An 11,813-nucleotide genomic window follows, 5' to 3' on the forward strand; every position below is an offset into this window, starting at 1 on the left:
ATATATATATATATATATAGATAGATATATATATATAGCCATTACCTTATTGTTTCAAAGATTATTTGAAGTAATACCATAGCTAATACTGAGTTAAATATTAAAACCCAAAACACAATGTTATTAGTATTTTGGGCATATGCATTGCCCTGTAATCCAGCATGACATTTCTTTTGTTTGGAGATGGATGCAGACTAGACTTTAAGTAAAGTGTTGGGGGTGTTAACCACGCTAGGTGTCTCAACAGTAAGCCTTTGGAATAATTACCTGCCTGTGAATCAGCGGGTATAACAGCATTAGGAAATTATTTAGGAATTAAGTAAATGAGAAAGTCTCGAACAGTGTAACACTGGTAATATATTATTTTCTTTCTCACTATCATTCTGTTTGTGTGTGTGTACGTGTGAGTACGTGTGTGTGTGTGTGTGTGTGTGTGTGTGTGTGTGTGTGTGTGTGTGTGTGTCTGTGTGTGTGTGTGCGCTAAGAGGGCTAAAGTATTGCTGAGTGTGTAAGAGGTCAGCTGTGTCTCATAGGCCATACAGTAACAGGAGGTGACTAAAGGCTGTCTCAGCCCTCTGCGTCTGCCTGCCACAGTCACTTCAGCAGGCCAGTGTGTCAGTCTACTGGAGGGAAAGTGCAAACTAGACCGTCACTGCTGCCATCACAGAGTGACTGTTTCACAGAGCATCCCACAGAAAGACCAGGTGTGACGACTTTAAAAGAAGATATTACGCCATGGTGTCTCATACTGTACATAATGTCCAACACTACATGCTGGATACACCTCTATCCATAATGGGTGGTTAGTATAGTATAGACACTTTATCTCACTATTACCATGTCCTTTTAAATATTTCTATTTTATTGCATGCTGTTCAGTAATGTGGTAACTGCATGTGATTCGGGTCCACATGTGATACCAAGCACTAGAAATAGGATACAATGATTTAACTAAAGAACAGCCTCAATATGGATTACGGCGAGACTATGTAACTTTTAAAACATTAAACAACTTAAAAATGAAAAGTTCCTAAGCAATAAAATACAATGTACAGCCTTATTGGATCTGGTATGACCTGTCGCTTATGGTGGCTAATGTTAGCTAACTTGAGATATTGCTGTGGAACTGACACATCTTTAGCATTTACCATTATCCCATCATTGTGACATGTGGCCACAGTGGTTGCTGTTTAACTTAAGTTACATTGTCTATCTTTGTATCATGCATGGGTGGACAAAATAACAAGAACACCTATTATCAACTACAATAGACCAGCAGTGCCAACTGTTTACTACATTTGTGGAACTTGAAATACTTTAATGCTATCAGGGGTGTTATTTCAACTCTATGATCCAACTTGAGGCTGTAGTCTGTGTTGGCATTGGGATTGGTTGTAAGAGGCTCTTTTTGTTTGTTTTGTGTTTTGCCCTGTCTCGGTGACTCATACAGCATTTTAGATTATGAAACAGATTGAACGTACAGATCTGGGGGTTACTGTCTATTTAAAGGTATGACCTCCTATGCAACTTTTTAATCCTGCTCTTTCTGCCCACATATAGCACTGAGGCCTGCAATACATGGGGTGATGTAACAGGTTAGTGGAGTTTTTAGATTACTTTACAGCATGTGTTAATGATGCTATATGACTGTTAATCTATCAGATAGCACCTGATATCTGCTATGTTAAAGCTGTAGCAGCATTAATCAGAAAATACTAAAGCCTGTATTCATTAAGAGGCCTTGAGTGTTGTGGGAGGATAAGTGCATCACTGTAAGTATTTAAGTGTATTTATAGTACAGTGTGTATATAAGTATGTGGAGCTCCACGTTTATGTCATTGCTTAAAAAAGATGTGGGAAGAGACACAATATTTTGGTTATGTGTTTTTATTGGCATACATATTTGCTTTCTGTCACAACACTGTCCATTATAGTTTACTGCTTCTGTTGCCTTTTTTGATGACCTTGCTCTCTGCACTAAGCACACACACACACACACACACACACACACACACACACACACACACACACACATGATCTGTCATCTACAAGACAAGGTCATTAAATAAGGCAACCTAAGATAACGACAGGTATGATCGCATGATGCAAATACCATGTAATGTATTAATTACGTCTCATTTGCCACGAATACATAAACATCCCATCTTTCGGTAATCACAGAATGAACTCATGATTAAATTAACTCTTTAAAATACAAAAAATGTTGCCATGAAGTCCCAATCCTGTTTACTGAATTTGCATTCAACTACACAGTATATATTTCCAACACTTATGCGAAAACATCCTTTATAAAAACTAGTCTATTTATTAAATATAGAACAATCTCCAGGTAAGCACACAGTATGTTGATTAATCTGCTGAGATTACATAACGTCCTTAAAAGCTTTCAGTGTGTCACTGCTTTATGTCATACAGGCATTGTCCGAGGCAATATGATATATGGAGGATATATTATCTATTGATATGCAACTAAACTACCATGTAGTATGAAGCTAAGAAATTGGGCTTAATTATCTCTCAATGTACTCTGTCAAGACAACCGGTTTGTACAGCACTCTTTGTTTAAAAAAGGTAATATTGTATCATAAATAAACAGATTACTTCTATAAAACTATATCCATTCATTAACACTACCAGCCACCATAGGTTCCGTAAACCAGTCAAATTTAGAAAGTTGCTTTACACCTTTAAACTGGAAGGATCAATCATGTGATACTACGCAAACGAGAAACCCTGCGCACAGAGCAATGCAAAGATTTGATTGGCTGAAAGCTGTGAATGGCCAACATTAATGATTAACATTCTTGTCACAACACTGCAGTTTCATTCAGTCCTTGGTTCCTCATGGCTGGAGCTATGCCACACTGTGCCACTTGAGGGTGCTCACATATAACCCAGCAGTATTCCTTCTGTCTTTCAGTAATACGGGCATTTTCATGAGGCACGATGTTAACATAAGAAATGTGGAGACATAATATAAAGAGATAATAATCTGCTCTACAATGGAGAAGCTAACACTAAATACGCACTTTAGAAGTCTGTGCATTGAGCTCTATCAGTGACTCAATAAATAAATGAATTAATGAAATACATTCAAATTAGCAGAAGTAATACACTACTTGTGAGTATGATAAAACTTCACACCAGAACATTATTGTTACAATATGTCTTTTTTTTCTCAAGCTGATTAATCATACAGTTAACCATTCCCCTAGTCAAATAGCAGCAAGAAATCCTACGAGTGATCAGATTCAAGTCCACTTCCAAAAAACTAACTAAGCTCACCTGATAAACTCCCCAACTCAAAATAATACATTCCAAATGGTTATGAAAAAAATTGAATGTCTGAGAGATGTAAAGCAGATGATAATTGATCTGTCAACATAAATGACGAACATGATTTGTCAGCCCTCAAAATAAAATTATTTATCTTCCTTGTCTCCTTTCCTTCAAGATACAAAAGCTTCACTCTAGCAAACAAAGACAGAGTGTGGCAGACACTCATTTATAGCTTTTAGATGCACCATGGTCTTTTATAATATACAGAGACCCTCTGTCAAGGCGTCAGGTCTTCTAGGTAAAAGCTGACCTACATCTATACACAGTGCTTTATCATTATTATGACCGTTTTTATTATTAAAATACAATCTGAAACTGGTAAATGTGTAGTCACGTGCCTACAATATTGTCTGCAAATTTGCTTTTTTTTCCATACCTGACTAATCTAAAAGAAAAATAATAAAATCACAGATAATATCAGAAGCATAAGTCTATCCATGTATCAAGAGTATAGTTAAACTAGACAACAACTATCATGCCAAGTCTATGTTTATCTGACAGGTGTAAAGATAGTGATGAGAATATTTCCTCATTTTGTTATGTGGTTGGACACAGAGTTATTGTCCCATATGATTTGATTGTCTACGAACTAAATGTCAGAGAAAGACAGAGAGACAGAGAGACAGAGAGTGAAAGACAGAGAGAGAGAGAGAGAGAGAGAGAGAGAGAGAGAGAGAGAGAGAGAGAGAGGCACCAGACTGTAAGGAAGGGAGAGTAAAACAAATCAATAAACAAATAAAGAAGTCTCTCCATATAAATATAAACTCTAGAATTGTCTGATAACTATGGAGTTGGTCAGCGCTTGATCAATGCACACAAATATAAAACGGCAGTCCTTGAACAAATCATTTGTCAGGATCTAGGATCAGCTTTTGCCTCACTGCTTTCTAACATTTACCTGCGAGGAGTAAAATTAACCCCAGGTCAGCATCTAAAAGCAACTATACCAGTCTATAAAATGCGCATATAAGAGAGAAGGCACAGAAACACAAACCCACCGTGTAGTGGGGCGGACTGACAGCAGCAGTTTTTTGGGAGCAAACTGGATGAAGCTGCAGGTCTGCTGGCAGCAGATGGGTTGCTTACGACTTGCAATGTCTGGAAAAGAGCAGAGATTTATATAGTAGCTGTCTTATTTTCAATTAGTTTGTTTTGGACCTCTACGTGGATACAACTGAGTTGTTCACCGTTATTCTCTTGGCTCCAAATAACTCGTATAACTTGTGTCAGTCCCACGAGCCAGAGTCACATTCAGTGGATGATAAACCATGAGGTGACTCAGTCGTGTTCCTGAATGCACTCCTGTAGACAAAAGAGGCTTCTTCATTTGATTTATTGCATAACTATCCCTAACCTGTACTGAGCACAGAATTCTGGTATACTTCATGTCCCACAATAGAACAGATCTAAACTGCTTTCCTCCATATTGTCTTTCAGATCAAAATGAAGGGTGGAAGCCACTTTATGCTACAGATGTGATGCAGTCTTTTATTATACACCTCAACCTATTTCACCACACCTGTCTTCTCCTGTGTTGTTTGATTTGCTGCCTTTGACTGGGCAGGGTCACCAGCCGGCTTGACCACAGTCATGTTTGCCACTTTGCTCTCTTGCCTCTTCTCCTGTTTGGCTGTGCCTCCGGTCTTGCCGGTGCTATGTTGGTTGACAGGGGTTGTTGTTTTTACAGGGGAGGGTACTTTCCCCTGGGGCAGACGGGGGTCTTCTCCAATGTTGACTGTGAGGTTGGTGTAGAGAGGCTCCAGCTCTCTGGAAAGGAGCTCGTAGGTCAGAGAGTTGAGGCCGTCAGAGCGCCAGTTGAGTCTGGTCCTTTTCAGAAGGTCAAATCTAGAAAAACATACATAATATCACAGGTTTGTTTTTATCTCCCTCTCTCTCTCTCTCTCTCTCTCTCTCTCTCTCTCTCTCTCTCTCTCTCTCTCTCTCTCTCTCTCTCTCTCTCTCTCTCTGTGTGTGTGTGTGTGTCTCTGTGTGTGTGTGTGTGTGTGTGTATACCTGTCTTCTGCACATACTATATATCCTGAACTCTTGCACATTCCTCAACATTTTTACACATCCTGCACTAAACATTACAGCCTTTCTTTTCTTAAAGGTCCCATGGCATGAAAATTTCACATTATGAGGTTTTTTAACATTAATATGCATTCCCCCAGCCTGCCTATGGTCCCCCAGTGGCTAGAAATGGCGATAGGTGTAAACCGAGCCCTGGGTATCCTGCTCTGCCTTTGAGAAAATGAAAGCTCAGATGGGCCGATCTGGAATCTTGCTCCTTATGAGGTCATAAGGAGGAAGGTTACCTCCTCTTTCTTTGCTTTGCCCGCCCAGAGAATTTGGCCCACCCACGAGAGAGAGACATCATGGCTTTCAAACAAGCAAAGTGGCAGTTGGTCAAGGCCACACCCCCACCCTCCACCTTGCCCCCCCTCCTCCTCAATAGCTACAGACACAGAAATGGCACATACTAAGGAAAGCTCACTGTGGGACTGGCTCTAGTGGCTGTAATTCTGCACCAAGGCTGAATTTCGGAAAAGAGACTTCAGATACAGTATTAGGGGACCACTAAGGTCTATATAAAAGTATCCAAAGAGCACCATGTCATGGGACCTTTAAAGGAACACGCTGACTTATTGGGACTTTGTCTTATTCACCGTATCCCCCAGAGTTAGATAAGTCCATACATACCCTTCTCATCTCCGTGAGTGTCGTAACTCTGTCTGATGCACCCACCGCTAGCCTAGTTTAGCCCAGATCCTGGAGGTAACCAGCTCTATCTAGCTTACTGCTCCCAATAAGTGACAAAATAACACCAACATTTTCCTATTTACATGTTGAGTTTGTATAGTCACAGCGTGTACAAATTACAAGGTCACATGAGACACAGCCATCTTCTAATCGTATACATACTGGGAACTATTCTCCACAGAAGGCGAAGCACTGCTACTACTGCTACTTAGTCGGAGTGATTTGCTCGCAGCACCTGAGAAGCCCCGTGATGAGGAGCAGAGAGTTCGCCTGGAGTTCTGCGAGCAAATCACTCCGCCCAAGTAGCAGTGCTTTGCCTTTCTGAGAATATAGTTCCCAGTATGTATACGGTTAGAAGATGGCTGTGTTTCATGTGACCTTGTTATTTGTACACGCGTGACTATACAAATCACAACATGTAGACTAAATAGGAAAATGTTGGCGTTATTTTGTCACTTATTGGGAGCAGTAGGCTAGTTGGAGCCGGTTACCTCCAGGATCTGGGCTAAACTAGGCTAGTGATGGGTGCGTCAGATTATTGTAAAAACTCAAAATGTGAAAGGATGGACACTGGACAGGTTGGGACAAAAAGGGGAAGACAATATGATTCTCACGCCTGTCTCTCATTATGGGGATAAAGCCAGGACCAATATAAGTGCAAAAAGTGTGTTTGAAATTATTGTTTCATAGTTCATAAACAACCCAATTGCCGGCGAAATTAAACCAAAGAAGAAAATATCCCTACATAATTTGTGTGTGTGTCTGTGAGTGTGTCCATCTGTACCTGCGTGGGTTTTGTTCATTGCCTCTGTCTCCTTTATGCTTGATCATCTTGTAATGACCAATGGCCACTGGAGGGCGCATGATCTTCATGCCAGACAGACGAACTCTGGATAACAGGAACAGCAGATCATTCACAGGCATAGAACTGGAAAACTAAATCTCATTTATAGGATAATATTAGATCAACAAAGCTTGGCACTTTACTATCCATACTATTTTCTATCACTCAAAGCAATACTCAATCTAAGTACATCTAGTCTCTAAGGGATACATTTAAAAGCAGAAAAAATAAGGAAAACAAACAGAATTGTGGGTGGGTATGAGAATAACATACTTTCGTGGTCTATAGGCGTTGGAAAACACTGTGGTTCCCTTTTTCCATCTCTGGTGCTTGTGTACCACCCCAGTTATCTAAGTCAATCAAAACATGGTGTAACTAATGTTTTGAATGGGCAGTACATGATATATTTTAAGTTGCAAACATCATGCACAAAAGGTTACAAAAAGTAAGGGAGAAATGTTCTTGTAGTTTAGCTTTATGTAATAATTAATGCAAGCTTGTTTTATTTTCTGGTTCTCATAACAGATTAGCAAATGGTAGAAGAGCCAGAGAGTGGAGAGAGGGGACCGCAGCATAGAAATGAGATGAAATCTGCCTGAAAACTCTCAAGCATGCAGCCCAGCCCAAATCTGCGAGCTAGTCCATGCAAACATACTCACTGAGCCCACTCCAAGAGACACACAGCAAAGCCACAGCAGTGGAAGGGGATATGAAGATGAAAGATGATGTTAGGACACATAAAATAAAAGTCAAAGAAAAGGAAAACATGTGGCACAGAAACTGTAAATATAAGAAAAAAAGCAATGACTAGTGCAAAAGATAGCAAAGTGGAATGGCTGAAATGGCTGTGCATGTAGTTCTGATGCTGAACACCCATTCACATGATCACATGTCAACATGCATAGTTTACAGTTCACTCTTTCATGCAAGATGTGGACCTCTGCCCCATTCACTCGCCTCCTCACCTGGCAGCAATGTCATCATCCTCTCCGCCCCAGCCCCAGTACTGGTTAGGGAAGCCGTTCATCTTCATGTACTGGTCTGGGGTCACTGCAGAAACCCCACCAAAATACTGTGGGTAGGGCAGCCTGGGAGGGTCACATCGCCAATGTACAATCTTGAAAATAATGTCTCAGCACAATACATTTGTATAGAAGTCCATGTGTGTGTGTGCATGGATGCATGCATGCACACGCACACGCGCACGCACACGCGCACGCACACACACACACACACACACACACACACACACACACACACACACAGTGCTTCTACCTGTATTTGAACTTGTCCATGGCCACGGACAGGTGCGTGGGGAACTGTTTGTGGCAGGTGTAAGTGTTATGGTCATTCTCGGGCAGCAGGTCAACATCGTGCAGGAAGATGCAGCTCCAGTCTTCATCTCTGAGGGCCTCCCGCACCCCAACATTCAGCAACTTGGCTCGGTTAAAAGTACTGTTTCCCCACTGAAATCAGAAACAGAGACAGAGGAGAACAGATGAATCTTTTACTGTAAGCCAAAAACAAATATAGCAGAGAGAGCACAATGTGTGAGTAAATAATCTCACACTATGTTGCTATTGTTACAGTTCAGCTAAATTGTAGCCCAGGTTTTGAGACACCTGTCTCTGAGACTCCCTGTTTCTTAAATAGAAAGTAGCTCCAGTGAAAACTGTTGACATTTTTTTTTCAGCAAATTAAGAGTAACCAGGCCACCACAGACATAGCACATATCTGGAAAGCTATCATGCTGTTCATTTTTCTAAGCTGTATGCACCCCAAAAAAATTCCATTTACATACATTGTATTGGGGCAGATGTGTGAATCTCAGAGACACATATCTGAAAAAACTAAACCAAAACTATGTTCATGGATATATATATATTGATTACATCAACAATACAGAGGTTTAAAAAACGGTATTACATCAGTAATATGCCAGTATTACACAGTGATAGACCACATCAGAGCAACACAAATATTACACTAGTGGTACCCCATATTACGACATAAATATACTGATATTACACACACCAGTAATATACCACAGTGTTATTGTTACACCGGTAACACTGATATTACATAATGCTACTATTATGTCAGAAATATTTACACATATAACACACCAGCATTGACCCAGTATGATACTAATAATGTACTGACCAGATTACAACATCACAGCAGTGTGCATTTTCTCATGGAGAGAGCAAGCTATTTATTGACAAACTGATAGTAACATTTAAACCAGCCGCATGCACGCACGCACACATGCACGCACGCACACGCACACACACACACACACACACACACACACACACACACACAGTCTGACCTGCTGTACTATATAGATGCTGTAGTGGATCTGCTGTCTTTGCAGGAAGGGGTGGAGGTGGTAGAGGAGGGCACGGAGGTGGGTTTGCCGGTTCCTGTATGGTACCACTATGGCCGTGTGGTGGCGGGGCTCACAGTCTGGAGGTTGGTAGCGTCCGCCTGGCAACACTAACGGGTTCCTCTGTCTGATTTCCTCCAAAGACAGAGGAGAAGACAGATGGACAGACACAGGTCCAACTGGAAGAAAGGAAAGGAAAGGAAAGGAAAGGAAAGGAAAGGAAAGGAAAGGAAAGGAAAAAAGTGTAAAAGCAAAGGTGTATGTTTTGTTTCAACATTGGGGGACCAGGGGTCTGGGGGTCCCAGACACATTTTAAGCATTAAACACTTCATTTCCTACATTCTGGTGAATTTGTATGCAACAATTTATGGTGCAAAGGTCTTTATTTATGTAAAAAGGATATTATTATTTTCCTGTAGCCTATTATACAAAACTTTCTGCATATTCAAAACATCAATCGTGTTTTGGGATGTTTTTTTCTTTAGGAATCATGTACATCTCAATAACATATCTGTTAGAGAATGAGACCTTGTTAAAACCAGAAGTTAAATTCTATATAAATCACGTGTTTTTTTCACGCTCCTGTAGGTACAGTTCATGCTTTCCGTATATGTTTTGAGCCCCCTGAATGAATATCCGCAGCATTCCCCCCAAATCTACACCTATGGTTAAAAGTGATACTGATTGTTTAGAATACCATAACATTGTTCACTGTGCATGTTTTCTGTATATTCATCTAGTAAATATAACAGCACACATTTAACCCCTCTCACTCTCTCACCCAGCAGTGGGGAAGGGATCTGGCAGTCTCTCAGCGGTGGTCCTGTGGCAGGGAGTCCAGTGCCAGAGTTGCGAGGCGGGGGAGGCGGTACTCCCAGATGACTGAGGTTGGTATAGACGTCGTGAGGTCGAGAGTAATCAAACTCCGGCTCTGTGGTGTGCACCAGGACAGACACCAGGCCTCTGAAGCCCCCAAGGGAGAAATAGAGAACAAAGGCAAACTGGAAGCCCACCAGCAAGGCTAGTGTGCACGGGGAGTCCAGAGAGCGTCCGTAGCACGCCATAATAAAGTAAGATTGTAGAGGTACAGTGAAATTCAAACCTGGGGTGAATAGATGCAGAAGGAGAGGAGGGGAAGGAGGCAGCGCTGAGTGCAGGCTCAGATGTGCTGGAGGGGAGTGTCCATCTGTAGGAATGGGTAATAGTGGTGGTGAAGCTCAGTCAGCACTGCCATCACCTCCTGACCACAGACAGGCACTGAAAAGGAAGAAGAAAATATTGTTGGTTTATTACATGTATTGCTTATTATTATTATTATTATTATTATTATTATTATTATTATTATTATTATTATTATTTCATAACATCATCATAGATGTAATTGGTACCTGCTTTTGCGAGGGTCTAATTAAAACCTGTCCTGGGCCAGGAAGGGCTCACTCCACCTCTCTCCTCCTCGTCCTCCTTTCATCATCAAGCTTTCTGTAATAAAAAGAGTGAGTAACAATGCAGGAGCAGATTGGTCTCTGTACTACCGTCTACTGTAAGCTATATATAAGCGGGGGAATGACAAGCAGCTACAAACAAATGTCATGTTTGCTTCTTTATTTAGAATGGCTTATTTTCAGCTGTGACATTTTCCATGGGGCTTATATGGAGGAGACGCTGATGCCTGCAGATCAAATTAATCCAACATCACAGTTCCCTGTTTGTCCAAACAATTACACGCTGTATAGAAAAGCCTTGTGGCCTCATCACTGGAGCTGATGTTGAATTTTACGAAGACAGGAAACAATCATCCATTGCCATTTTAAGAATAAATCACAGCAGAGCAGAAACAGCGCCACGGTTATCAGTAGCCTACATATAGCCTTCAAACCGTGTGATTAGCCTATCAACATCTATCGTCAGGCCTATGCAAGCTTGTTACAGTATTTACTTGACTAAAGAAGAGAATGTGTCATTTATTCGGCCGGATCACTGACTGGCTACAAGATTTTTCCCGTCGGCCTAACAATTCCCTGATTTTTTTAATTATAGGCTGCACACAATTTCTGCAGCACCAGCCGACTCACCAGCACATCCCTGCGACGTTTCCAATTCAGCCCCCGGCTTCCTCTGACAATCGACGGGCCGCTGCCACCGAACAGACGCGATGGACCAAAAGATAGCGTTTTTTTTTCTCTGATGGTGGTCGCACTTCCTCCTCTTCCCAATCTGTCATTCGAGGCGAAATCTGTCTGTAGTTGCTTAGAGAGCGCTGCAAACGGTGTCACACGCAAGTGCATCGCCGCATATCCGTCCAGTGTCAACACAGGCAAGTGCGCGCCTCTGCCTCATCGAAACACGGCTGGATCGCTGTCAGGTGGGCTGGGGCGCACCGCGCTGACGCGCTGCAGAGCGGCATATTTCAAAATCAAATTATGATTTCGATTGGTAAATGCCTAAATATTTGACCAT

At 41.4% G+C, this 11,813-nt stretch overlaps 1 protein-coding gene across 1 annotated transcript; it reads right to left on the minus strand.

The window, feature by feature from the left end:
• Nucleotides 1-1,920: 1,920 nt before the first annotated feature.
• b4galt3 (UDP-Gal:betaGlcNAc beta 1,4- galactosyltransferase, polypeptide 3) lies at nucleotides 1,921-11,696 on the minus strand. Its single transcript, XM_028583146.1, has 9 exons — nucleotides 11,429-11,696; nucleotides 10,742-10,835; nucleotides 10,135-10,610; nucleotides 9,297-9,532; nucleotides 8,240-8,430; nucleotides 7,930-8,052; nucleotides 6,905-7,009; nucleotides 4,880-5,205; nucleotides 1,921-4,458 (listed from the first exon to the last, which is right to left on the minus strand). Exons 3-9 carry the CDS (start codon nucleotides 10,415-10,417, stop codon nucleotides 4,292-4,294), a joined length of 1,431 nt encoding a protein of 476 aa, XP_028438947.1. The 5' UTR covers nucleotides 10,418-10,610; nucleotides 10,742-10,835; nucleotides 11,429-11,696; the 3' UTR covers nucleotides 1,921-4,291.
• Between the last annotated feature and the right edge of the window lie 117 nt (nucleotides 11,697-11,813).

This window comes from Perca flavescens, chromosome 7 (assembly GCF_004354835.1).
Source record: "Perca flavescens isolate YP-PL-M2 chromosome 7, PFLA_1.0, whole genome shotgun sequence".
Lineage (NCBI taxonomy): Eukaryota > Metazoa > Chordata > Actinopteri > Perciformes > Percidae > Perca > Perca flavescens.

What these genes read in the sequence shown, in the direction of transcription:
- b4galt3 (XM_028583146.1), bottom strand. Translation starts at nt 10,417, where the DNA reads ATGGCGTGCTACGGACGCTCTCTGGACTCCCCGTGCACACTAGCCTTG. An exon ending in GCATCTATATAGTACAGCAG is followed by an intron (nt 8,431 to 9,296) that starts GTCAGACTGTGT and finishes TTCTGATTTCAG; the next exon opens with TGGGGAAACAGTACTTTTAA. An exon ending in AACAACACAGGAGAAGACAG is followed by an intron (nt 4,459 to 4,879) that starts GTGTGGTGAAAT and finishes GCTCTTTTCCAG; the next exon opens with ACATTGCAAGTCGTAAGCAA.